This window comes from Triturus cristatus, chromosome 2_1, assembly GCF_964204655.1.
Source record: "Triturus cristatus chromosome 2_1, aTriCri1.1, whole genome shotgun sequence".
In the NCBI taxonomy this organism is placed as follows: Eukaryota; Metazoa; Chordata; class Amphibia; order Caudata; family Salamandridae; genus Triturus; species Triturus cristatus.
Genome location: NC_140581.1, coordinates 1144606862 through 1144632517, shown reverse-complemented (window position 1 = coordinate 1144632517; position 25656 = coordinate 1144606862). Strand labels below are relative to the sequence as shown.

Here is a 25656-nt window from a genome sequence, read left to right as displayed (position 1 = left end):
TAAAAAGAATTTGTATTAAAATATAATTCAATTACCTTTTTTAAATTTGATACATCACTTTGAAAAAATTATTAATACATATTTTTTTTCTAATCTTTAAGCGGGATCTCTTTTAATTTAAACTTCAGAAACATAATTCTCTTTTATTGACTTTATGTTTTCAATACCAACAATATCTGCATGCAAGCAGTACCGGACTTTTGATTTATAACATGGATATGGTACATGTATGTATTTATGTCCCAGCTGCCCTATCCAGACAGTAGAAATATAATAAAGTACAGATTTTTGAGTGCAGACACAGTTCATGTCCATTAATTGATTGAGAGAGGAGACAGGGGACATGAAGACAGGACAATGATTATGATCATACAGTTCTAGTTATCTTGTCAACAGATAGTCCCACTCCAGGGAATCGAAGTCACATCATTTTATTTTATTATATTATATAATATCTATATTTTTGATTTTTCTCTGCATTTAAAAAATATATAAAGTTAATTTACATTATTACAGATACAAATATTTTTAATGATTGTTTGAAAATGTAAAACTTTTTTAGTTTCCCCCATACTTTACCATAGCGAAATCTCCAATAGGCTGTTTATACAGTGTTTAGTGTTTTCAAATTGCCTATGTTGTGAACATTTGTTGTGCTTATATTTATATCTGGCAGCTCTATTGCTCAGCTACACATTCTTATCCAATGAGTAAAGCCAATAAGTGGCTGTCTGAGAGACTTACCCATTTTAACAGCTGAGCAGTGTTGCATACCGCATACCTTCTAGGGACTACAGAAAATCTATTGGGTGTGTTTCCGAAAATATTAGATGACCATTTTTCTAGCTTTGCCGTGCTGTCTAGCACCATGCTACAATCTCTACAGACAGAGACATGGAAGATGAGAAGAAAGTTAAATGGACTTTGATTCACCATACTAGTTCACAATGAGATTTGATGTTAAGATCAGAGGCTCCTATTATGCTGTCTTGTTGCCATTTATTACAATACTAGGCAGTTTAAACAAAAGAAAACATAGAACTAGTTAGAAAAATAAAGAAACTACAATACTCAGCAGACAGTTACTGGACTATCAATGCTGGTAACACAGGAGTATCCTTAGTCCTCTAAATATAGACCCCTCACAGTCTTGCAACTTCTCTTTCTTACTGATGGAAATCAGTTAAGTTAAACTCTACTCTCCAAGTATCTGTAGTATGTATGAAACTATTCTATGACTTGGTATTTGTATTGTTATGTGTATCGGAACAAAATGTGTTATTTTCATTTATAATTACTATGCTTGGCCCCCAGTGGCGGCACCTCCATAGGGGCGTTTGGGCGCTGCCCCCCTGCTTTCTCGCAGTGCGAGAAGGCAGAAACATAAATGGTAATAACTACCATTTATGGTCTGCCTTCTCGCACTGCGAGAAAGCAGAAGTGCCTGGTTGGGGGTGGGCGGTCCTGCTTGAGGGCAGGGGGGAGTGGCTTGCCCAATGTTGTGCATAGGGACTGTTTGGTCGGCCCTGGGGCCGATCAAACAGTCCTTATGCACAACAGTGGGCAAGACACTCCCCCCCTACCCTTAAGCAGGACCGCACACTCTCCCTTTTCTCAATGTAGGCTGCTGCATGCAGCAGCCTACATAGAGAAAATGGCCCAGGTGGGGCACGCTCAGATTCGCCTGGAGAGTCTGATTGGTGGAGGGAGGGAGGGAGGCTGCGTGTCCCGATGACGCAAGGAGAGCTGCAGCCGGCCGGAATTGAAGAACGCAGGGCGGGAGTCCTGTGACGCTGCTCCTGTTCACCAACTGAAGAGTGCCAACGCTGGACTCCGGCCCAGGAGCAGAGGCCGGTCAGTTTTTATTTTATTTTAATTTAAAACTCCCCCTGTCCCCACCCGAGTCCACCCCCATCGAGTATTCCGAGCCGCGACTGCTCCTGGGTGGGTCCGTCATCCGAGCCGCAGATACTTGGCTTCTTCTAGGCCTGTGGGCACACCTCGCCACCACGCAGGCAGTAAAGAAAACTTTAGAAGAAACGGACTGCAGGCACTAAGGTCCGTCGGAGGTGTGCTATCGGGGATACCTCCTTTTCTGTTTTCAACATACACAGTCACCCCAGGTAGCAGTGTATAACGCTATTCTTTTATTTTTCTGTTAATTTATCTCCAGATGTTAATATAGCAGATTACTTGGTTGCCTGTGCCATAGAAAGTAGTCGAATCCGGAATTCGCTTGTCCTATTGAACTCTGCCCGCTTTTTTGGCAGCTTTCCTCCTCAGTGTGATAGTTGGAATGAATTATTAAGAGAAACAAGAGCACTGGGTGTGAGAGTATGCAGCAGGCAGCAATTCTAATGGCGGTGCGAGGGCATGTTTCTTTGGCGGTATTGTCGAGCTTCCTCTCTGCACTTATGGATTTATAAATCAACATTTTTCCGCGCTGACCTCTCCGGAAGCCGAGCAGGAGGTACCGTGAACTTTTCACAACCATGCATCTGATGTGAGAAGGGTGCGGAAGAGGGAGGGTGTGGAATACATGAACGTGTCTGCCATAAGAGGGCTTAAGTGTATTACCGTTTCTGATGTGGTCCAGGTTAACTCTTGGAGTAACTGTGGTGTTGGATGTGTGCATCTGAGAGACAAAGGTTGCGTGTAAAGACTAGGGGAGCTGTGTGTGGCTTAATCTTGTATGTTTGTGAGAGGGCTGCCGGTGTGTTTGCTATGACACAAAGCAGGTATATTTGTGGTAGTGCTGGCTTAATTGAGTGGGGACACTTCACCCATAATGTGATTGTGAAGCATGTCCCTGTGCTTGTTTTCCATGTGTAGCCGTTTTAGGCCTGGCTTTGTTTAATATGTTCATAGGGAGGTTTTATGTTTAACAGATCTATGGTTAGTGTGCTTTTGAGAGTTTATGTGCGGTTGTGTTGATTCTTTTTTTAATGTGTCCCTGAACTCCTCCCCCTGAGCTTCAGCCCTACCACTTTGAAACATCACCAGCCGCCACTGTTGGCCCCAGAAGCGCTCCACTTGGAAGCAGAGACAGTTTACCCCAAGCTTGCTTCTTTTGTTCAAGTGTGCCTTAATTGTGTTGCCAACTCGCAGTTTATATGGTGTTTCTTTTCAGGGCATTATTGGCTTTAAGATGGCTCCAGGGACTTGCAATGCACTGTGTTCAGAGTCTGGTCCCTCAGAAGCTGTCTGGGATGTATACCCTCATGTACTGAGGTGTGAGAGACGGTGGGTTTTTCTGCTATCTCAACATTCCGACAAGCAGTCTGCTTTTTTCCTTTTAGGAGCCTCCTAAACAAAGCAAAACAAGCCCAATTTCCCAAGTTTAGGTTTTGTACCAAATAACTTTATTGTACATCTGAACAGAGTATACTATACTGTTATGTTTCACCTATTTTCTGGAAAACATAGGGCTGATAAATAGTTTTGAGGAAAGGCTACTCTGTTGCAATGGTGCGGAGTACCCATTCTGAATGTCTGCCTGCCTGATTTATAGTCAGGCAGACAGTAAGCATGTCAGAGGTAGACCCTCATATATTGCCTTGAGCCATGCTGCCAGTTAACAAGCTCTGGCAAAGCCAAAATACAAGGAAATCGGCACCTCATAGAGTCCAGCAGCGGGGACAATAGGAGCTGCATCCTGAACTGGGGGCTGCCTCCTGCACTGGTAGGGGGAAGGAGTGCTGGAGGGGAAAATAGAGTTGGTAGGAGAGTGGGGATGATGTTAAAAGACAGCAATAGGAGGCAGCAGTACAGCTGCCCGTAGGCGGGACCTAAAAACAGGCACTGCAATAGACAATGTGGCTGCCCGCAGTCCACGCAGGGGACCCCCATAAGAGGACGGCCGCCTTAGTGCCACATGAGGGCACACAGTGACGACCTAGAGCTGAGGGACCCTCCCCTCTGGGTCCGCGCGCCCCATGCCCATGTCATTTTTGGGCACTGGTGGGTGGGTAGATAGGTATAAGTACCTCTCCCGCCCACCTGCCGTTCTCTTTTGGCCGCTATCCTTGACGCCGTTCACCAATTTTCTCCATGAAAAAGGTATCTTGTCTATTTCATCAGGAGATTGCTGTATGTGTGTTGGGGAGTGTGTTGCCGATATTGGCACTATAGGTCTCGTCTTTGGGAGCTATTACCTCTATCATTGCTTTTTGGCAATGCTGTATAGGATTGACAAAACGCATTTTGTTCACATGCTACACAGCATCAGCCAAAATAAAAATAAAAGGTGAGCTGAGTCAGCCATTGCTGGCAGCCACATCACTTCATAAGCATGTGCATTCCTAATGCCGTATACACAGTTGTTTTTGTTTATTTACCAATCTGAGATGGGTGGGAAGCAATGAGGAGTGGGTGGGTGATAAAATAAAAATAACGCCTAGTGGGGTGTCAAGGGCAAAAGTAGTACATAAGGGCGAGCAACAGATGGGTGGGTGGAGAAGCACATAAGGGAGAGAGCAATACGGAGTGCTGGGGAGTTTGGCATGGAAAATCACAAAAGAGAGACAGAGAGGGCAGCACACAAGGGAAAGAGCAACAAAGAGGGCGGGATGGGTATTTGCCTTGGGGGAGAAGCACACAGAGGACAGAGTTGAAAAACACATGCGCTCTCATGGAGTTCCCTAAAGTGAGCAGTGGAAGGATAAAAGTCAGTCAATTAAAATAATGCTACAGAGGCCGTGCTCCATGGAAGCTTGCACTGTCTGCTAGGCGAGACCCAGTGCTTGATTTGAGCTGGTGGTTTCTGATGCTCAGCACTGGCACCTAATTGCCAGCACCGGGGCTTATGACAGTCTGGAACATGGTGGCGCAGTCTGGCTAATTTTGGTATGAGCACTTATTCTTTTATAAATTAAGCACTGGCGAGACCCAATGAATGCATCTTACAAATCTTGAAACTGGAACCTTACATATTGAGAAAAAAAATTGATGTGTTACCTCTATTTAAAAATGTTGAATCTGGAACCTTACATATTGAGAAAAAAAATTGATGTGTTACCTCTATTTAAAAATGTTGAATCTGGAACCTTACATATTGAGAAAAAAAATTGATGTGTTACCTCTATTTAAAAATGTTGAATCTGGAACCTTACATATTGAGAAAAAAAATGATTGATGTGTTACCTCTATTTAAAAATGTGAGCTCAGCATATAATTTAGGCCAGGGGCATTTTGTTACTCAATTTACTCTCAGCTAGAGTGATTTATCAGAGTCAAATATGGAGCAGTGTCATGTTGAAGCAGAAATGAGACAATGCATTTCTAAGCTATCAAACTGGTAAGTGAGAGTGAGCTGGGCTTGGCGATTATCCTAAGTGACTGTGCCATCCAGGAGCGATAAACGGTGCCGGGCCGCATTTAGCATTTCATGGACTTTGTCCAAAGACGTGCTCGTGTTATTCTGGTCTTAATGGCCGTAAATTGCACCCTGTTATCTTTTTCAGTGGGTTTCTTGTTTTATGTTCAGTCGCAAGTTCCAATGAGATATGAGAAAAGAGAGGAGTGATTGAGAAGTGTGCATGACTAAAGAGCATGCCGTTTTGCCAGTTAATTCAACCTATAATTAGTTTTATAAGAGCAAAGGCTTCCTGTGATGCATTATTTTTAGCTTTGAAAAGCACAGCAGCGAGTTAAACAGGAATGTCCACGATCAGGAGGAACAATCTCCTCATTAGACAGGGAAGAAAATTGCATTCCGATTTTAACCTGCTATGAGCCTTATCCTTGGTAGGATGCGTATGCCTTGTGCTTTAAGCGCTATTTTATATTCGTCAAATGGTCTACAGCCACTCGGGATAGGCTCTCATCAGTGCATAAACCCACTCACCTATCCTTGCACTTTTCATTATCTCCGGCACACTCACGTATCACAGGATAAGCACACAGTCCTCCCAACCAACGCTAGGTTATACCAGGGCCGGACTGGCTGTAGCAGGCACCGGGCATTTCCCCGGTGGGCCGTAGGGGTGGGGGCCGGTTTTGTCACTGAGGGCCGGTTTTTCAGCAGTGCTGAAATATTGTGCCTCTGTAACAAAATCAGGAGCAGTGCTTTTTACTAGCCCCCCCCCCTCACCCCGATCCCAGGGCAGGTCGAACAGCAAGTCTGGCCCGGGGTTACTACCCAAATCCATGTTGGTGATGTATGCTAATGTGCAGATCATTATTGTCCCACGATCACAAGAATGTTCAATGATTTGAACTGCAAAACAATATGCAAAAATACAGAAACACGCATTCCTCATACAAATACACAAATGAATAAATATTTAATGTAACTGTTTTCCAGGGAGTAGCTGGGCGTGGCTTACAAGCGAGCAAGGAGAGTGAGGTGCAGGCAGACGGAGAGGCGTGGAGCCGGGCCGCATGGTCACCACCTGGCTGCTGACATCAGGCACCTGTGGCTGGAGGGAGGGGATGGAGCGGCTCCTCGGCCTTGAGTGGCACACTTGAAATCAATTGGGCGCTTCTCTCTTTGCTTCCCGGCCTTCTGCGGGCTTGCCTGCTGCAGCCACCTCCCTCCTCTGCATGTCGACTAGTCGGCAGCATAGTGAGCCGTGAAACACGAGGAGGTGAGAAGGCAGAGCAGGGAGCTTGTGGCAAGCCAGCCGGTTGAAGATACGACGCATGAGACCGGGACAGTGCAGTCAGCGAGAGCGCAGACATTAGGCTGAGGTACCCCTGACAGTGGTGTGGAAGCGGTCAGCAATAGGCCAGTGTGGCTTGTGCCACGCCGAGGTGCTGGTGCGCACCAACGGAATGTTCTCAAACTCCCTGGTGCACCCTCTGCTAAGTAGGAGCACCAACCCTAAATTTGACACGGTACTAAGAACCTTAAACTCCATTGCTAGCGTCCTGTAGTATCGCGAGAGGCGATGGGACAGCCCACGTCTCTCGCTACGATAGGGGTGAATTTGCTAACAAGCAACCCCCCAGGTTAAGTGTTTGTAAGTGGGCTCGACGGAGGTCGAGACCACGTGTGGATGGTAATAAAAAGCCCAGGGCGCTGGGCGGAGTTTAGTTCCTAGCTAACGACCAACACCACACCTGTGTACTGCGTGATTATTTAGCATCGTGGGCCCTGTCCCCCACGATACTACACTTCCCTATACCCCAGCCTCAGCTGGACAATCATGCATAAATAGTGCATAATTAAACTCCCTTAAAAGCTCCAAGGCACGCATTATGGGCTGCTAAAGGCTGATTAAAGCCACAGTTAATCAGCCACGTCAAGCAATCAAAGCAAGCCGGCTGCCTAATTGGAAATTGAGAAGCATATTAGAAATGTGAGCTTCGGATATGCCCAATAAAGTCCCAAGCATATTCAGCGAACCAGTCAAGTCCTTAATACTGAATCTACCACTGGAATCACTCCCAAGTGCCAAATTCACATTAAGAGTGTATTAATACCCATCGCAACCATAAAGCAAGACAAGCAAAGACAATCCAAGAAAAAGCAAATGAGTTAAAGTATGGAAGCAAGCAAGCGAAGCTGCAGAACCTCCTGTCAAAGTGACGTTCATGTAAACGCAAACAACTGTATATCCAGCGGTGCCCTTGACGGCACTAAAGTGACATCCAACCCAGACACGCAAGACAGGGCAACAGTCTTCTGCCTTTTGCGCCAACTGGAAAATTTCACACTGAGCTTTCAAAGTTCATAGACAGATGGAAAATTTAAGAAGGGCTCAGAGACAAGTAGATTTGAGATCTGTGGCAAGGCCCGCAACAAGCTCCGCGGCATTCAAAATTTTAGTAGAGGGTACGAGGCAACAAGGGGGACAGAGGGGCATGTCTGAACAATGCATGTCAGCGCCCCAAGGCATCCTAGAGAAAGGTCAGAAACAGGTTTTGGAGGGGTTTGCAGGCCAGGATCCCTTTAGAGATTCATCAGCCCAAGTCACAGCCTCATTACAACAAAAAACCCAATACACATGTACTTTACATGGATGAGGGCCGGCATGGGGGAACCCATGGGCTAACTAATGGGGCTACCAGGGCCAGACGGCCCAGAAGGTGCAAAACAGCTTGAGCCACATTCTCAAATCTCAGACAGTGTAACTAGCCCCAGTCTTGAAGAATCAATGATTGCGAAGATGGTGAAGTTGGCAGACAGCAGTGGAAAAAAGTGATTACACAAGAATCAGTGGCTGCTCCTCTGCAATGGCGGAGGAGTGTCGCTCCACTGCCTGGCTCAGAGACAGAAATGTAAAATAAAACGATGCGGTTGCATCATTTTATTACATTTGCTGGCTCTTAGCCAGTGGTGTTGGGAGGGGCGAGGCCGAGGCATGGGAGGGAGGAGGAGGAGTGATAGAGCACTCCACTCCCTAAGTGCTCATGTGTGATTGACCAGCCCACTTAGGTTTTGTCCAGCCCAGCTGCATTGAGCAGCTGGGCTGGAGAAACCCCCAGAGACTCCCTGGTCTGAGCAGGGCGTCTTTCCTGCCTGCTCGAACCAATCCGCGCTGCTCTGCAGCACGGAAATTGGATGGGACTCTGTCCAAGGGGCTGCTGGGATCCAGGAAGAAGAGGAGAGGCAGCGTGACCCCGGAGGCGGCCGGCAGATGAAGGTACGTTTTTTTTTTATATTGCATTTTTTACACCTGTCCCCCCATGCGACTTCTCCCGCTGGACCCAACCCATCCCGCCCCACCACCTTTTGTTTATGACAAGTACTCTTGCAACCTAAGTATGTCCAAGGGAGCATTAGAGGTCATAGAAATGTCAATAACGCAGGCGACTCAAGCGAACAAGCAACAACGCAAGAGAAGGCAAGGATTACACTGGGACATGGACCAAAGGAATCCATTGGTGGGTTCAACTTAAAGAGTGAAGGTCTGAGCGCAGCCCGACTGGCAATAATACAAAAAAGAATGGAAAACATTAATAGAGGCACTGGTTCATCTGCCAAGCAACTACCAACTGGCTGTACCTTACAACCCAGAAAATGCAAGGCCTAATCAGAATTGCTCTAACCCCTGGACAAATCTAGGAAGGTGCTTTGACAACAAATCAGCCTACCATCCTTAATCACTGTGGCATTTAATGCCAGCCGTGTGGAGCCAGAACATAGAGGGGTGTTGAGGTCGAATGATTCATGGGACCACTCCCGGAGTTGTACTTCCACTAGAGTTGAGGGTCCTGATCTCATAAATACCATAAACTCATCCCTACTTGCCACAGTCACGGCACTCATGTGGCAATCCCACAAACTAGAAATTCAAGTGGAGCTAACGCACATGTTGGCACAGAGTGTGTTGACCAACAACAAGAAGCTGGACATGCTTAACTCCAAGGTCGACCATTGGGCAAGCAAATATGATAGCATGGACCCCACAGTAAGCAATGCAAGAGACACCAAAATCGAAAAGCTAACCATGTTGCCGGAACTATTTTTGACTTTAATAAGTTAATGCAAAGAAAATCATACAAGCAACACACAAAGCGGGAAATTGCCTAACCAGACCAAACCTGGGAGAACAGAGGATAGTGCATCTCCTGATACTGGTGGAACAACAGGCTCCGTAGAGCAAATTGGCATAACTCAGGGGCCCTCTGTCCCTGGAAAGCATAGCAACACCAGTGGCAACAACACTAGTCCCGCAGCGAGCACAGAAAATGCGCCTTCAACGAGTGACCAGGCAAGAGAGACTGCAGTAGCAATCCTGAATGATCAGACTCTTCTCACTTGACGCCAAAAGCAAAAACTAAGGAAATCACTGAAAAACAACAAAAGAAAAAACAAGTCCACTCACACGCCCCACAAAAGACCACTGAGCCACCTTCCAGCACCAAACACCCCAGTGAACGTGAGAGAGAATAGGAATGAGAGTAGCTCGGAGGTACTGGGAAATTATCCAATCTTTCAATCAAAACAAAGATCACCCAAACAACCTACATACATGGGAGAAAGTTAACCTACTTCTGCTAGCCCAGGTCCGATCTTCCACCCGAATTCAAAACGCAGAAAGGAAAATTCTACCAAGACAATGCAACATATCACACACAACCGCCCTGGAAAAAAAGCCACTCACAGGCTGTGAACTCCAGAATCCAAGGCACCTTCACTGCGCAATCAAGCTTGTATATTGTTGTACCGACAATGACTGTTTAACCATGAATCTTTGGGATCTATTTTGCAGGAAGGAGCTGAACCAATTTATAACTGATCCAGATAATCCCATTCTTTGTTTCAGGAGATCTAGCAAGTTGTCATGTTTGACGGTATCAAAGGCTAATGATAGGTCCAGCAAAATTAGCAGACAGGCTTCGTTTTGATCAAGAATCTTTAATGCGTCATCTATTATGTGGGTCTTGGCTGTTTCAGTACTGTGCCCTGCCCGGAAGCAGGATTGGTATTGGTTAAGCAGGTTGAAATGGTCTATGTGGTTGTTAAGCTGTATGTTAGCACATTTTTCTAGGAGTTTGGCCAGAGTGGGAATGTTGGAAATTGGGCGGTAATTATTTAAATCTGAAGGGTCAGCCGTTGGTTTCTTCATGATGGGAGACACTTGACCAGAGTTAAGGATTTCATGGATGATTCCTTGTAGGAGAGAGGTATTTATAATCTTGGTCCATAAGGGCAGTAGTAGAGGAATTAAGTCCTTTATGTAGTTTGAGGGGAGGGGGTCTGTGAAGTGGGTGGAGGGATTAAGAGACATGAGTGTTTTTAGTATAGTTTCTTTGGTGTATGTGTTGAAGGAGGACCAGCAGGCGCTATTTTTAAGGTCGAACTTTGGTGAGCATATAGGTGAGGCTTAGAATCTTTTGTGGAGGAGCGATTTTGTCTAGAACCAGGTTTATGGAGTGGAAGTAATGTTTGGTCAGATCTTGAACATCTTCTAGGCCTTTAGGGGGGAGCAGGATGTTGGAAATGGAATTTGTGACTAGATCTGCACCAACATTTTTTAGGTTTCTCTTTCATATTTTAGTTCTCGTGGGTTGGACAGAGAGTAATTTTACTGGTTCATTGATGAGGAATGTGATGATGTAGTGGTCAGACCGATCGCATGGGAGGATCGTTTCAAGCTGAATGGATTAAGCCTTGGAAATGACTAGATCTAGTATTGAACCTTTATCATTTGTGGGACTGTTACAGATTTGGGTGCGGTCAAGGTCTGAGAGGAAAACTTTGAGGCTATTGACTGCTGAATCTTTAATGTCATTCCAGTGGAGATTGAAGTCTCCAAGGAATATTTGAGCATTTTGTTGTCCAGCATTTGTAGATACAATATCCATGAGTTGCTCGATGAAGGTGAGATTATCTCCTGGTGGGCTGTAAAAAGTGTGCAGCGAGCATGCTGGTTTGTTGTTGCTCATGATGTCTAGACAGAGGTATTCTCAACAGGATAGTGCAGGTGAGAGGGAGCGGTTCACTGAGAGGTTTCAACGATGTATGCAAGTAATACCACCACCTGGCCTATTAGTTCTAAGAAGCCTAGTGATAACATGGTTGGGGGTACTAATATATCGAGGATAGGCGTAGAAGACTTTTTTAACCAGGTTTTGGTCAATATTAGAAGATCAGGTTCATGGGTGAGTATGAGGTCAGTTATATCGGTTGCATGTTTTGAGGCCGATCAGCAATTTAGAAGTATACATTTAAGACAAGCTTTACTGGAGGTTGTGCTAGGTTCTTGTGTGAGGGGGACTCGAGTGAGGTTATTAGCAACTATGCCTCTTGCATTGTGTTTTGTAACTCTGTGAGTATTGGAGGGGATGGTTTGGATTAGGGAATGTAAAGGTAGGTTATCTGAGTGCGCTGTGTTGAGGGTGGGAAGCGGGGGAACGTAGGAGCGGAGTAGGGAGAGTATGTCTTTAGTCGATAAATGATTGATCCTTCAGGTTGGACGGGTTGAGGCATTGGGGTAGGGTACTGTTTTCCATATTAGGAGCTGATGGTTCGGCGGGCGTGTAACTGTTGGATAAGTATGGGGTAGTCACTGTGGAAGTTTATGTTGGATTTTTGTTCAAAACGTTTGACTTTGGGTTGATGTAGAATCAGGTCATGTAGAGTTTGGATGTCGTCTTTGACTTGTAGTGATAGTAATATCTCGTCAAGTCTGGGGTCTGGTATGGGTGGTGATGGGCATAATGAATGGACTATGGGTAAGGGAGGTGTGCTTAGGCCATGTATGAGGATTGGGGGGCTCGTGGTCAGGATTGTTGTAGTGCGGATAGGTCTTGTGGTTGTCAAGAGAGGTGGGGGGTGGAGTGGCAGGAGGTGAGGGGGTGTGAGATGGGTGGATGTATGGTGTGGTTGGGACAATATGGATATTGACCGTGCTAGGGTTGGAGATGGGCTTAGGAGAGTGTATATCATCTCTCTGGGTATGAAGCGGATGTAAGTGTGGTGTAGTTGAGTGAGTGTTGAGTGTAGTGGGAATGTTAAAGGTGTTGAGGGTAGAGTTGGAATTAGGAGACTGTAAGTCATCTCCAGTGGTGTCTGTTGGGTCTGGGATACGTGTGTGTGCTGGTTGGGTCAGAAGAGGGGAATGGCTAGAAGGGGAGTTAGGCAGGCAGTTAGTAGGCGTACAGAGATTGAGATCATCTGGGGAGGGGGGATGGGGTCTTGCTACTTTTTTCCTGATGAGTGGAAAGATGTTGTCTAGGAGGTTTAGGCTACGGTCCGAGGATTGAATGAGGATGATCCCATTACGATAAATGTTGATTGTTGCTGAGGCTTCGTAGATTGGGTAGGGGATGATGGAGATCATGAGACCATGTGCTGTTTTTCTGATGGAGGAGATTGAGAGCATGGCGAGAAACGCTTTTCTCCATTGGGCTCTTCGCTTAGTCTAAAAGATGTGGTCGTTGGATATGAAACCTTTGTTTGTTGATAAGTATGGGTCTGAGATTAGGGTTTCGGAGTGTGATTTTAGCAGTTTATGTTTGTAGCATTTGGCTGCTTTTTTTGTAATGTTGGGGGGGTAATTAATGGTGTAGGTATGTATTCCCAAGCGTTCCATCGTGTGATTGGCATTGTTAGTATGGGTAGAGAATGGAACGTGGCCTGCGTGAGGTAGGTTGATATATGGTGAGAGAATGTGGGGGTAAGGGGGAGGTGGAGTATGGGAGCGGGGTGTGGTTGATGCAATAAGGGAGATGGGGGTAAAGTATGACTAGCTCAGGTCTGCATAGCGTACGCAAAGCACAAACTGTATATTCGTGGTAACTCTGGGAAGGTGGATAAACTCTCACCTGGGTATTTGTGGTGTGAAGAGTCGTGGGGATGAGTCCTCTAGGGATTAACCCATAGAGAGTAGATCAGTTTGAGATGGCCGCACCATTTCCTGTAGAAGCCGATCCTGTTAGCTAGTCCTATCACACTTTGCATTAGTGGAATGTCATGGGTGGAGACTTGTTAACGTTTCAATTTGCCTTGTGTTGATTGGCCCATTCTGTCTTATCTCCTTGATGAGTATTAAGGACGAGTCTCATGATTCTGTCTTTCTAGGACCTTTCCTTGAGTGGTCTTTTCTCCAATTGTATAAATTATGCTGCCATTTTGTATATTATGGTGGAGGATAGATAGTTAGTTGTCGCCTCCGTATTAAAAGGAAAAATACGGGGATCTAAAATGGGTATCCTCTTTTGTGTAGTCTTGATGGCCGAAAGTGATTAAAAAAAGGTAACAATGTCAGCAGAAGCATATGTTCGTATTCTGTCTGTAGTGGAGCATGCGATTGCTTTGGTGCGGTTCGCGGCACAATTATGAAAACAATCACATTGAGGTAGGCGGAGTCACAGCGACAACAGTGCATGGTATCGACCAGGCGCTCCTTCTACAGTGCGCGCTCTCCGCTCGAGGGGCTGACCTGCAGGCAGGAAACAAGCGTGGACAACCAGGCAGTGCAAGGCCCGCTGCTACCCGCGGCTGAAGGATCGCTCACCCGGTCAACGGCTTCCCCAGGCCAACGCTTGAGAAACAGCACGGTGGCGCATAGACAGAAAACCTCCGGTGGAAGCCCCTAGGGGGAGGAGTACGGCTGCTTCCGTATGGGAGGTGTGTGAGGCCTCCCCTCAGCATGTCCGAGGCAGAAGGCGATTACAGCGAATCCAGCTGTTGCCCAGTGTCTCCCGTGGAATCCCCCGGTGGGAGGAGCGCGGCCGCTCCCGGGATGAGAAGGAAATGAAGGCCTCCCCAACAGCAGGGCTGAGGTAGCGGTGTCTCGTTTCGGGGCTCAGCCAGGAGCCAGCCCACGGCGGGTAACAAGCACGGGAGCCCAAGGCAGTGAGTGGCCTGTGACAGGAGGACTCACCAGGGCCTCAGTTCCTAGAAGACCAGTGGCCGGAAAACAGCAGCTCAAGCCAGAGTTGACGCGGGGATTCAAACGATCGGCGCCCTCCGCTTAGGTCGGCCGGCCAGGAAGCAGTGCTCGGTGGGGACTCCAGGTAGTCGTCCGGCAGTCAGCTGAGGCGAAGCATCCGACAAGCTCATCAAGCGGCCAACCCAGCAGTACAATGCCCGACAGTCCCATGGAAGGTGAGTAGGGTCAGTGCAAGATAGTCGGTGGCTCCAGGATTGCTGTGTGAGAATGGTGGTGGGCAGCAGGGCGATGGATGGCAGGATTGGACAGGGATATCGCCCGAATGGGTAATCCCCAACCCGAATCTCACTATATCAATTAATCAATAACAGTGTGACAAAAGCTTGAGTCTTTGCTGGAACATGCGCTTCAGTTTATTTACAACAGCATTAGCCAACACGTGTTTCATGGAGCTTACTTTTGTGCGCAGCGACTTCTTCAGGGCTATAGTCAATACGTGAAGATCCTTAAATCCGGTTGTATTTCTGTCCCAAATGGGATTCAATAGTGTCCAATGTTAGACACACAGTTAAGACTGCACATATCTTGTGTTCAGAAATACTCCCTCCTATTCACAGTATATGTATCCTGGATGTGTTTCCCAATGAGGAGTCCCTTAAATGAGGATATAGTAGTAGTGCAAGTTTATTCTGGCATGAATGAATAAAATCCGTGATGCATTGCACCCACTTTATGCAAGCTGTGTTAAAGAAAATAACCGGCAGCCATATCCTTGCCGGTATTAATACGACACCAGACCTTTGCCTCTGTGATGGACAGAGCTCCTTCCGGCGTGTACGCTGGTGACCCAGCATGTTCCAGCAAACACATCCAAGTGTTTGCAGCCATCTTGGGACTCGGCTTCCACTGAGTCCCACAAAAAAAATGCTTAAAAAAAAGAAAAGGCGGTAGGAATACCCTGAACCCCAAGACTTGGGGCCAGATGTACGACCATGACAATTTCCGACTCGCAAATTGCGCTTGATTGCGACTCGCGATATGCGACTCGCAAATTGTCATGTACAACAGTGTCTGAGACACTTTGCGATTCCCAGTGGGGTCGCAAATTGCGTGCCTCATCAGTATTCATGAGACACTCGCTTTTTGCGACCCCATTGGGAATAGCTGGCCCTCACATGGATGGTGGCCTGCTGGGCTCAGCAGACCTCCATGTCTGGGACTGCTTTTAAATAAAGCAGTTGTTTTTAATGCAGCCTGTTTTCCTTAAAGGGAAACAGGATGCATTTTTTTAAAAAAATAACATTTTCGTTTCATTTTTTTAAGGGCAGGTAGTGGTCTCTGGGACCACTGCCTGCCCCTAAAAAATATTTTCCACTGCATTCACAAAGGGGAAGGGGTTCCCCTTTCCTTTTGTGAGTGCTTTACCACCCTCTTGAAGAGGGTGGTAAACTGCAAGTGTTTTGCAACCACAATTGCAGTCGCAAAACATTCTTACATGGTTTGTGGGGTCGCTATTAGGAAGGGAACGCCCTATCCTAATAGAGAGTCACAAAACACTATTTTGCAAGTCGCAAATTAATTGCAACTCGCAAAATAGTGTTAGTTCATGGCCCACAGGATTTTTGCATACGCAAACGGGTCGCAAACCTCTTTACGCATACAAAAATGGGTCGTACATCTGGCCCCTGGAATAAAAGCATTTTTTTTTTAAACTAACGCAGGCTCCCATGCTGGTTTTAATTGTAGCCCATAGGTGGGCCAAGTCCTGCAGGCATGTGGGATTAAATTTAAAAAATGGGCGAAGGTGCATGGGGCCCCCCAAGGGCTTAAAAATGCCCCAGGGACCACCACCTCTGCAGGGCTTCAAATTAAATGCTTGGGGGGCCTCACGGACTCACCGAGTACTGGGGGACAACTACCTTCCCGGGGCTTTCGTTTTTTTCTAATGAAGGAGTTAGGAGATAGAATAAGAAAAAACTTAGAAATTCAGTGAAAAACGGTTACATGGACTCTATAGTTAGGCTCACATTTCACTCATACAAAGCCTCAAAGGCTTTCCATTCCACTCCATAAGCACAATCCACCATAATTTATAAACAGAAAGAAGTGGCTGCTACCTTATATGGTGCCGAATTATAGAGGTATGGTGTAGCAGGATGGCTTAGTATATGTGCATACTTGAATGAGTGATGCACCTTGCACTAATCCATGCAACCCTTATGGTTATTTTAGTGGTCTTTGATAACTTTAGGCTCTCAAAGTGGTAGCTGTAGAGAGCAGCTTTCAGACTTATCTTGAAAGAGTGTAAAGCAGCTTGTTTTACCTCATTTAATAAATAGTATAAATTAGATTAAAAAGAACCACACAGTGTTTATTGAAAAATAAGGCTTTTTGTTACACAATTACTATCATGTACATCTCCTAGCCAGAAATATCAACAATACACATGAAAATACTTCAAAAAAATCGAGTAGGTAGCACAAATATACACTGGCCTCCAGGGGTAGACCAAACCATATACTAAAGAAGTGGAATGCGAAGTGCAAGTAAGAACGGGACATGGGCTAAAGAACTCCGCGGAGCTGGGAGAACCAGGAACCACCCAAGGGAAGTATCCAGGAACCCAACGGAAGCTGTGTGCAGAGCGGAAACACAGCTGCGTTTCCAATGGAAGTCAATGGAGAAGTTGTGTTGCAATTTTAAAGAAAAAGGACCCTTGGCAGAGGATCTCGAAGAAATCCTTTGGAAGACAGAAGGTTGGAGAGCCACATCACCCGTGGATGCCCCAGAAACCAGGTTACCTGCAACAGGGAAGCTAGGTGCATAGGGATGAAGTGTCTTGGGAACCTCCCATAGACGCAATGGAAGACCTGGGAAGAAAGGCCTCTGGAGAAGTCTCTGAAGATGTCCGGTGGAATCCAAGGGTGGATTCTTGAAGAGGAGAACCTGCAAGTAGAGGGGAGAGAGTCTATGTCACTTGGAGGTAACCAGGATGCACAGAAGCAGAATGCCCACCCTTGACAGGGAGCTCAGGAGAGGTGACAAGGACCTTGTCGCTGCAGCTGTGGGGTCCAGGTGATTTTGTGAATGACCAGGAGCTGTATACAAGCTGCCCCACATTGGATGTTGGTGTCTAGGTGGCCGGTGTCCGGCGGGAGCACCAACAAGCCTTGGTAGCCACAACTGGCATGGAAGGCGACAAGATGCAGTTGTTGATACAAGCAAGGTCCAAGGGACTCACCAAGTGTCAAAGAATCGGAGCAGGCCCTGAGCAAGCAGGGGAGCCCATCAAAGCAGGAGAAGACCCTCAAGAGGATCCCCAGCATGAAGGCTCAGGAGTTGCAAGAGGACCTCAGGTAGCTCACCGAAGATGGAGACCCACAGTGCATGAGGTGCAGTGAGGACACTGATCTTCGAGAGCTGAGGTGCTGGAGCTTCTTGTAGCCTGAAGATCTCTGAAGTGCAGAGCCAACATGCCTTGGCAACGGCAAGTCAATGCAGTGCACAGGGGTTTGGTCCCAGCTGCTCCGAAGAGGGATACTATCCTCTAAATTGCAGGGAAGTCAGGTCAGGCCTTGGAAAAGACACAGAACCACCACCTGTGTTGCTGGGCCTCGGGAAGTCCATAGGACGACAGAAGCAGCAAACCGGTCAGCTTCATTGCGGTGCCTGCAGTTGCAGGGGAGCCTGCACTCGTAGGGAGATTTCTTCAGATGTCCTTGAAGCCCACATGTCTTCTGGAGAACCTAAGTGAAGCACATACACAGACAAGGCAGAAGACTGGCAGAACAGCAAGACCAGGAGTAGCAGAAGTCTTCCTTGATGTAGTCTCTGTTCCAGGCCAAGTCCAACGAAGTCCAAGTGTCCAGATGGTCAAATAGTGTCTTGGTTTCAGAGGTGAGTCTAGTTCCATGATGAATCTGAGTACCCACCCACGGTGGAGCCCTTAAATACCCAAGGAAAGGGTTGTAACGACTCGGGGATCCCTCCGAGAGGAGGGGTTGGTCAGAGGGGAGGATACATCCCCTGTCGTTTGTCCAGTTTCGCGCCCGAGCAGGAACCAAGAGTTCCTGAACTGGCTCAAACCGGTATATGCAAGTAGGGCACCAAAAGCGCCCTTCAATGCAGTCTGGTGGCGCTGGAAGGTGCCCCCATCCTTGCACAATACATTAAGTCCTGTCTGGGAGGTGGTCACACCTCCCTGTGACAGGAAACCTATTGTTCTACCTTTCCCTGCTCAAGCCAAGCTCAACAGCGAGAGGGCAGAACAGTGTTTGTTGTAGGCAGCAGCACTAGCTTGCTGGCAGGCCCTGAAAGGCTGTAACCGGGAGTACAGGGGGCACTACCAAGGGCTCCCCCAGTATATGGGATCATACCTCCCACACCGGAATTGGTGTTGGGGTATGATTCCAACATGTTTGATACCAAACTTGACCAGGTTTGGCGCAGCCATTATATAATTAGACATCTCGTAATGAATAATGTCCACTATATGTCTTAAAATGGCTGACTGCTCTTACAAAGCCTGGGGAATTGACTCCTGGGTTTTATGGGTGTCCTGCTCATGCAGGGGCACCCTCACACTTATAACCAAGCACCCTGCCCTCAGAACTGAAAGGCCTACGATAGGGGTGACTTATAGGTTTTAAGTGTACTGACCTCAGATATAAGAAAACGTATATCTGTTGTGAGAGGTGAAAGCACCACCTCACACAGGTTCTGCTGGCAGGCCTGTAGTCTGAGTTTAAGTGGACTCCCATGGGTGGTACAATACATGCTGCAGCCCATGGGAGACCCCTGATGTACCCATGCCCTAGGTACCTTAGTACCATATACGAGGGATTTATAAGGGTAAACCAGTAGCCAATTGTGGAGGTACAAAAGTACTTACCAAAGCCATTTTGAGAGGGAGAGCACAGATACTTGGGCCCTGGTTAGCAGGATCCCAGCAAACTACAGTGAAAACATATTGATACCAGACAAAAAGTGGGGGTAACCATGAAAGCAGATCCTACTTTCCTATATATGACAAGTTGAATAAGTTGCAAGTACTAGAAGATAACTTGTATGGGGCATTGCTAAGCTTGGATCCAGCAACCCTATTACTGGCTCTACACTTGGAATTCGAGATAACCTTAATTTCGAATATGACTGCATTAAAACCTGTGTACGGGATAAGGCCAAGATGGGGTAGCCTAGTTGGGAGAAACTGGCTGACGTATGTCAAACATCTTCTTACCGACCTTCATCTACGCAATCTATGTAATGACCGAAACGTAGTCACCATAGACACATCTGAAATTGTGAATGAATGATATTAACTCCAGACGTTTGAGCCAATGTTTTCCAATATAAGACAAAGTAGCTTGTTGGCAGAAAATTCTGCACATAGGACGGAATTGGGGTTCAAGACATAATTTGACCTAATACGGACATAATTGAAACAAACCATACATATATAGTTTAGAACAGGGACCTTCCCTACTGGAGAATATCTAGTGGTGTTCCAGGCTTGCAAAGGGTAGTGAATATTGTGATTGTACCTTTGGCGGTAAATATAGTATTGGACATCTTTTGCTATTTTTACGAAGTTTATTTGAGCCCGCCAACTGTGGCATTTACCCTTGTTCAGGTTCTACAACATAGGGTCGACAAAGAGTTCTGGGACAGATGATGAGTTCATTTTCAGATCTGTTTCCTCATATATATGGGCAGTGTGGCATTTTGCAAAATATGCGGCTGGATAGTACAGGTAATAGTATATGCTTGAAGATCCATTTGTATATTTATTGAATTATTGCCAAAAAGATTTTTATTGAGCTCAGTAATAAGACATACGAATGCGGTGACCTGCTATTTTGCACACAAGTTTTTTTCCCTTAATTATGGTTAGCATTTGTCTAACTTAATTATTTGAGACAATAACAGTCTATTATAGTCCGAGCAACCAAGCCAGCGTGCTACCCTAGGGGCAGCAGTAGTAAAATTACCAGTAGTGTGGAACTAGCCAAAGGCAGGTATTAACCTGATTAATTAAATAACGGTGCTGCTCAAAGTCGGGATAATAGCACAGTTATAGTTGAATATTCAATTGGATATGTGTTCTATGTCTATCGAGGTTTTGTCAATCGATTGAATGCTTTTGCTAGTTGCACATACTTAGATACATTTTCCTGCTATACGGCAACTTTTTGTACAGTTAATTTACTTGGAGGGCTAAATATGTCTTATAAACAAGTAAATGTATTCTCGCTAATTAATTATGATAGTATATTGTAACGATTTTACTGAATGATTCTAAACCAATAATGTGATGTATATAGTTAATTGCTTTTATTAATGATTTTATATTGTAAGGCAAATTGCTGATAAACGCTGAAGAATATTCATTCAAATATAGTGGAAAATCAACTGGTGCTGGAAAAAATAAAGAACTAGAAAATAATCTACTGGTGGAACTGAGGAAGGAAAACCACCGGCGGATTCCCTTCAGATTGAAGCATTTCTTGCAGAAATGTTCAGCTTTCCCTGAACTTCTAACTCAAAACCAGGCGTCTCCCATGGTCACCCAAGGCAGGCGTCATCCTTCACATAACGCGAGTTGCCTTTGAGTTTTTATACTTTCCTTTTTCTGACCCGTTTTCTTACCACGATTAAGGTGCAGATAAACGCAGGTATAAAGTCTAGTTACAATCCCTTTCTGAAGTAGCTCACTGTGGACGCCCTGCGTGGCACTCACGCTTTGTGAGTGGGCTGGCCTCGAGCCCTCACTATGAACCCTACCACTGATTCTGCTGATATGGCACACTGTACAAGGCGTGCTGGCCTTAGTTCGCAGTATTTGTGGGAATCTTAACAATCTCACGTCACAACTGGCCCAGGGAGGTTCTTGACAGGATATTTCCAGCGAGGATGTATTCTTTGCCTAAAGACTGTTAGTAGGTCTTCCAACATTAAACATGTACTTCAAGGAAAAAAGATCGTTTTTAAAATGGTCTACATACCAGCAACGTTGCATTAAAGATTTTTCCTCCATAGGTTTTAAGTTCTCCGAGTATTTTCAGGTAACTGAGACGAACCTGGGCAGCTGACAAAGGCTGTTTAAAAATACAAAACGTAAATAGCAGTTAATATTCCTGTCAACTCAATTCATAGATGAGTTTCAAAATGGAATTTTGTAACTGCCAAGATAACACCTGTTAGGCTGGCAATCATACGATCATCAGGATTACAGCACGTGCAAACTACAACACATTGCTACAGGTCTGCGCACTTTTGGCCCACGTTTAGACGACGTCATGTCATGCGCAGTGATGCAGCAATGCCACTTTTCTCTAAATGAAAAAATTACGTTAAACACAATTTTCTGTATACCTTCTAACATACTCTAAACAAGTGACAGATGGTATCTCAACAGCGCACGCTCTCGGAGAACTTGCACAAAATAACGTATCACCTGACTTCATTTCTAACACTATCTCTTAGGTATTAATTAAATCGATGGCTGCAGGCCTTCAGATTTACTTCACGCAGAAGAAGTCGCTCAGACTAATAGAGTAAAGGCTAACAAAGATCATGCTGGCAAATGCCCTTTCTACTTCAAGCTTTGGTGCTGTTTCATTGGCCCTGTCCAAACTATGTTATCTTTCACACGTGGAGAAGTCCACAGTCCGGGAAGTTAAGGACAGGTGAGTGTGTCATTCAGGGAGGCAGCAGGTAATTACTTAGGGCCTCATGTAGGTAGCATACCAGTTACCACTTCTAAAATACCGAACGATACCGAATCGGTATTTTAGAAGTGGTAACTGGTATGTAGGTAATGAGTCGGTATTTTTTACCGAATCGTTACTAGTCGGTAATTACCGAATCGGTATTTACCGATTCGGTAATGAGGCATACCTTCCCATTGATGGGAAGGTATGCCTCATTACCGAATCGGTAAATACCGATTCGGTAATGGGGGGAACACATACAAGGGTGGCAGGGTGTCACATTGACACCCTGTTGCACCCCTGATTCGGCCATGTGTGCACATGTGGCACACATACATGCCCTAAGGGCATGTATGTATGCCACATTGCACACTGCTACGCGCGTAAAAATGCATTTACACATACATTCATTATTTACCACCAACTATAAGTTGGTGGTAAATACCGACTCTTAAACACACACACACACTCCCCCTACATCTCGATTTTGCTTTCGGAATTTACCGAATCGGTAAAATTACCGATTCGGAAAAGTTACCGATTCGGTAACATTACCGATTCGGTATTATTACCGAATCGGTAATTTTACCGATTCGGTAAATTCCGAAAGCAAAGTTTGTCCCCCTACATACCAATGGCCAAAATACCGGTCGGTAACGGTATAATTACCGAAAATCGGCCGTTACCGACCGGTATTTGGCTTCCTACATGAGGCCCTTAGTGTGTGAATGCTTTAAACCTTTTATATCACTAACAGCCACGCTGCTTAATGGTGCTGCCTATGACCAACTGAATACAAATCACCGAATCAAATAAATGAGGCACGCGAAAAAAGCTGTTAAATACAGAGTGTGATGGTGGGGGTTACCGGGATAGCCTAGGGGATCAGGGGGTCACTATGGGAGTTGGGGCCTGTAGCAGTTGCGGACAACACAGAGCCACGACCACACTCTTCACTGGGTACGTGCCGTCAGCCAGAAGCGCTGACGTCACACTTTATTTATACTCCCCGGTCCCCGCCCGGCCCAGAGAGTTGCTGGAAACAATGTATTGTATGAGCCGGGTGGCTCACTACATCCCATCTAACCAACGAATGTTCAAACAACAAACTAAAATAAGGAAGACAACAGAACAAACTAAAATAATAAACTCAACAGACTGAAGAGGGAGTCTCTGGTAACATTCTCTGTTTTCACTTCAACACAAAAAGTCTCTCAGTCTCAGACTGGGCTGGGGATTGTCTCTCAGCCAGTAAGGGTGTCCTCTTCTTGGGGTGCTGCTCCCTTCTGTCCTCTGACTCTCATTGGTAGTCGCCCCCAAAATCACTGGACTCCTCTCCTTCCTCCTGATGTCCCTCCTTCTCTGGCGCTCCGGCCTCAGTCTCTTCCGTGGATGAGCGCCTGTCGTTCCTTGATTCTACTTCGCCAGTCGTGTCCAGCACTGGAGCGGTCACCCTCTTAAACTATGATGCATTTCTTGCAATCTGGCGTTCTCCTCGCCTCTCTGTGATCATTGACCCTTGTACCCGGACCACCTCCCATGGTTCCTTCTCAAAAGTTGTCTGGAACTCCCAGCTTGGATGCCGGTCTTTCACGACCACCTGATCTCCTTGGCATATATTACTGTGCCGAGCTCTCCTCTTCTGGCTGGCCTTGTTTTTTGTCTGCTGGCGTTTGGCTTGTGCACGGACACTGTCCAGAACCCCCGGCACCCACTGCTTGCTTGCAGGCACTACATCTCTCACGGCTCGCTGCATTAGTAGGTCACTCAGGGCACATCCCATCGTGCAGTGGGGGGTCTGCCAGTATGCACATAAGAACCTGTGCAGGCACCGCTCTAGATCTTCTTCCTGGTCCACTCCGATTCGGAGAGCCTTGTTCACAGTTCTTATGAACCTCTCCACGTCTGTTAGCTTGGTGCCACTGAGGTGTTATTTTCCGATGACGGATGTTGTGGAGGTCCATGTACTCTCTGAACTCCTGCCCCTGAAAGGAAGGCCCGTTGTCGGTGCGGACCTCCTCGGGCATCCCCAGCAGTGTAAAGTTTTTCTCCAGAATGGGTTTCAGCCCCTCAAATGATGTTGAGTTCAAAACTTCCACGACAGGGAATTTTGAATAACTGTCCATCATGACTACCGTGTGCCTCCCGTCTGAGAAACTCCCAAAGTCCATGCTGATATTGGCCCAAGGTGTGGTGCTGGGTGTTTCGGTTACCACTGGCAGGGTGGGTGGCTCCGCTCCTGTTATCAGACATGCATGGCATCCCCTTACTTTTTCCTCCACCATGCGATCGACGCCCAGGAACCACACCTTCGATCTGATGCGAGCCTTCGTTTTCTCGATTCCTTGGTGTCCCTGGTAAGCAAGGTCCACTATTCTCTTCCACAGCTTGGATGGTATCACCTTGAGCACTCCGCTTAGGATCACCCCTTCACACCCTTCGCTCAGCTCTTTGCGACATCTCCACAGTCCGAGCCACGCTTCCCGTTCCTCCACTGTCAGCAAGCCGGATCCTTGGAGGACTGTCTTCCATTGATGATTGTGCAGTGTCTCCTTGACAGCCTGGAGGCAGGCGTCTTCTCTGGTAGCCATCACGATTTCTTCAACTGACAGAGCTCGCGGACAGGCGGCGTCAACGACCTGCTTGATGAATGACTCTGTTCCTTCGTCCACCTCCAGAGGTGCCCCCGGACAGATGGCCAATGGGTGTCTCAACAAGTAATCGGCCGGATTGTTCGCTCCTGGACGGTACACGACCTCAAACTTGTAGTGCTGAATTTGTACCGCCCATCTCTCAATCCGTGGTGGCCCACTTCTGGCTGTTCCTCCAAACAGGGGTACCAGTAGTTTGTGTTCGGTAACCACTTTGAAGCTGTGTCCACACAAATATATGTCAAAATGTTGGCAGGCCCAACGTATCGAAAGTGCCTCTCTTTCAATCTGGGCATACTGTGTTTCCAGTGCCGTGAGGGCCCGACTGGCGTACGCGATTGGCACCCACTCTTCACTCTGGTCTTGCTGCAGGAGCACTGCCCCCAGCCCTACCGGGTTGGCATCCACGACCAACTCCGTCGGCTGTCCAGGTTTGAAGTACGCCACAGTTGCACCTTGCAGTAGAGCCCCTTTTAGTTCCATGAACGCTTGCGCTTCCTCACTGGACCATTGCCACCTTGCATTCTTTTTGGTTAGAGCTCTGAGCGGCTCGGAGATCATTGCCAAATGTGGGATAAACCTGCCACAGTAATTTGCCAGCTAATGGACAAATGCCTGCACTGCCTTTCATACCATCTCAAGAACTCGGGAATGAGGAACCACCAGCTGGCCAACAAAATCATCATGGCTAAGAGAGTATGATAGTTGGGTAGCTCACTAAAGTCCATTGCGGGAGATTGTGTGGTGATAAACTTCAACAATGCACACGTGAGTCATCTTCTTCTAAGCAATCTCCATAGATCGCCCTTTTGGAGCACCCAGATTGTCCCTTTACCATTAGAGCACTTTTATAAATAGGGTATAACACCAGGACAGAGCGGCAGGCCAAGGTCAGGTCCATCATTCATGAGATATGTGGAGGGCCCCAACACTACTCTGAAGTTTAGGTTGCAAAATCGATTTGCCCCCTCTCAGATCTGGAATCTTATGACTGACTACCATCAC

General features: G+C 46.5%; 1 protein-coding gene across 1 annotated transcript in view; it reads right to left on the bottom strand.

Moving 5' to 3' along the window:
- The window catches only part of FRMPD1 (FERM and PDZ domain containing 1), a 923611-nt gene that overhangs the window by 169050 nt on the left and 728905 nt on the right, over window positions 1-25656 (bottom strand). The window contains exon 12 of the mRNA XM_085636581.1: window positions 21293-21385. Within this exon, the coding sequence (XP_085492707.1) occupies window positions 21293-21385 (93 nt within the window). The remainder of the gene's footprint in view (window positions 1-21292; window positions 21386-25656) is intronic.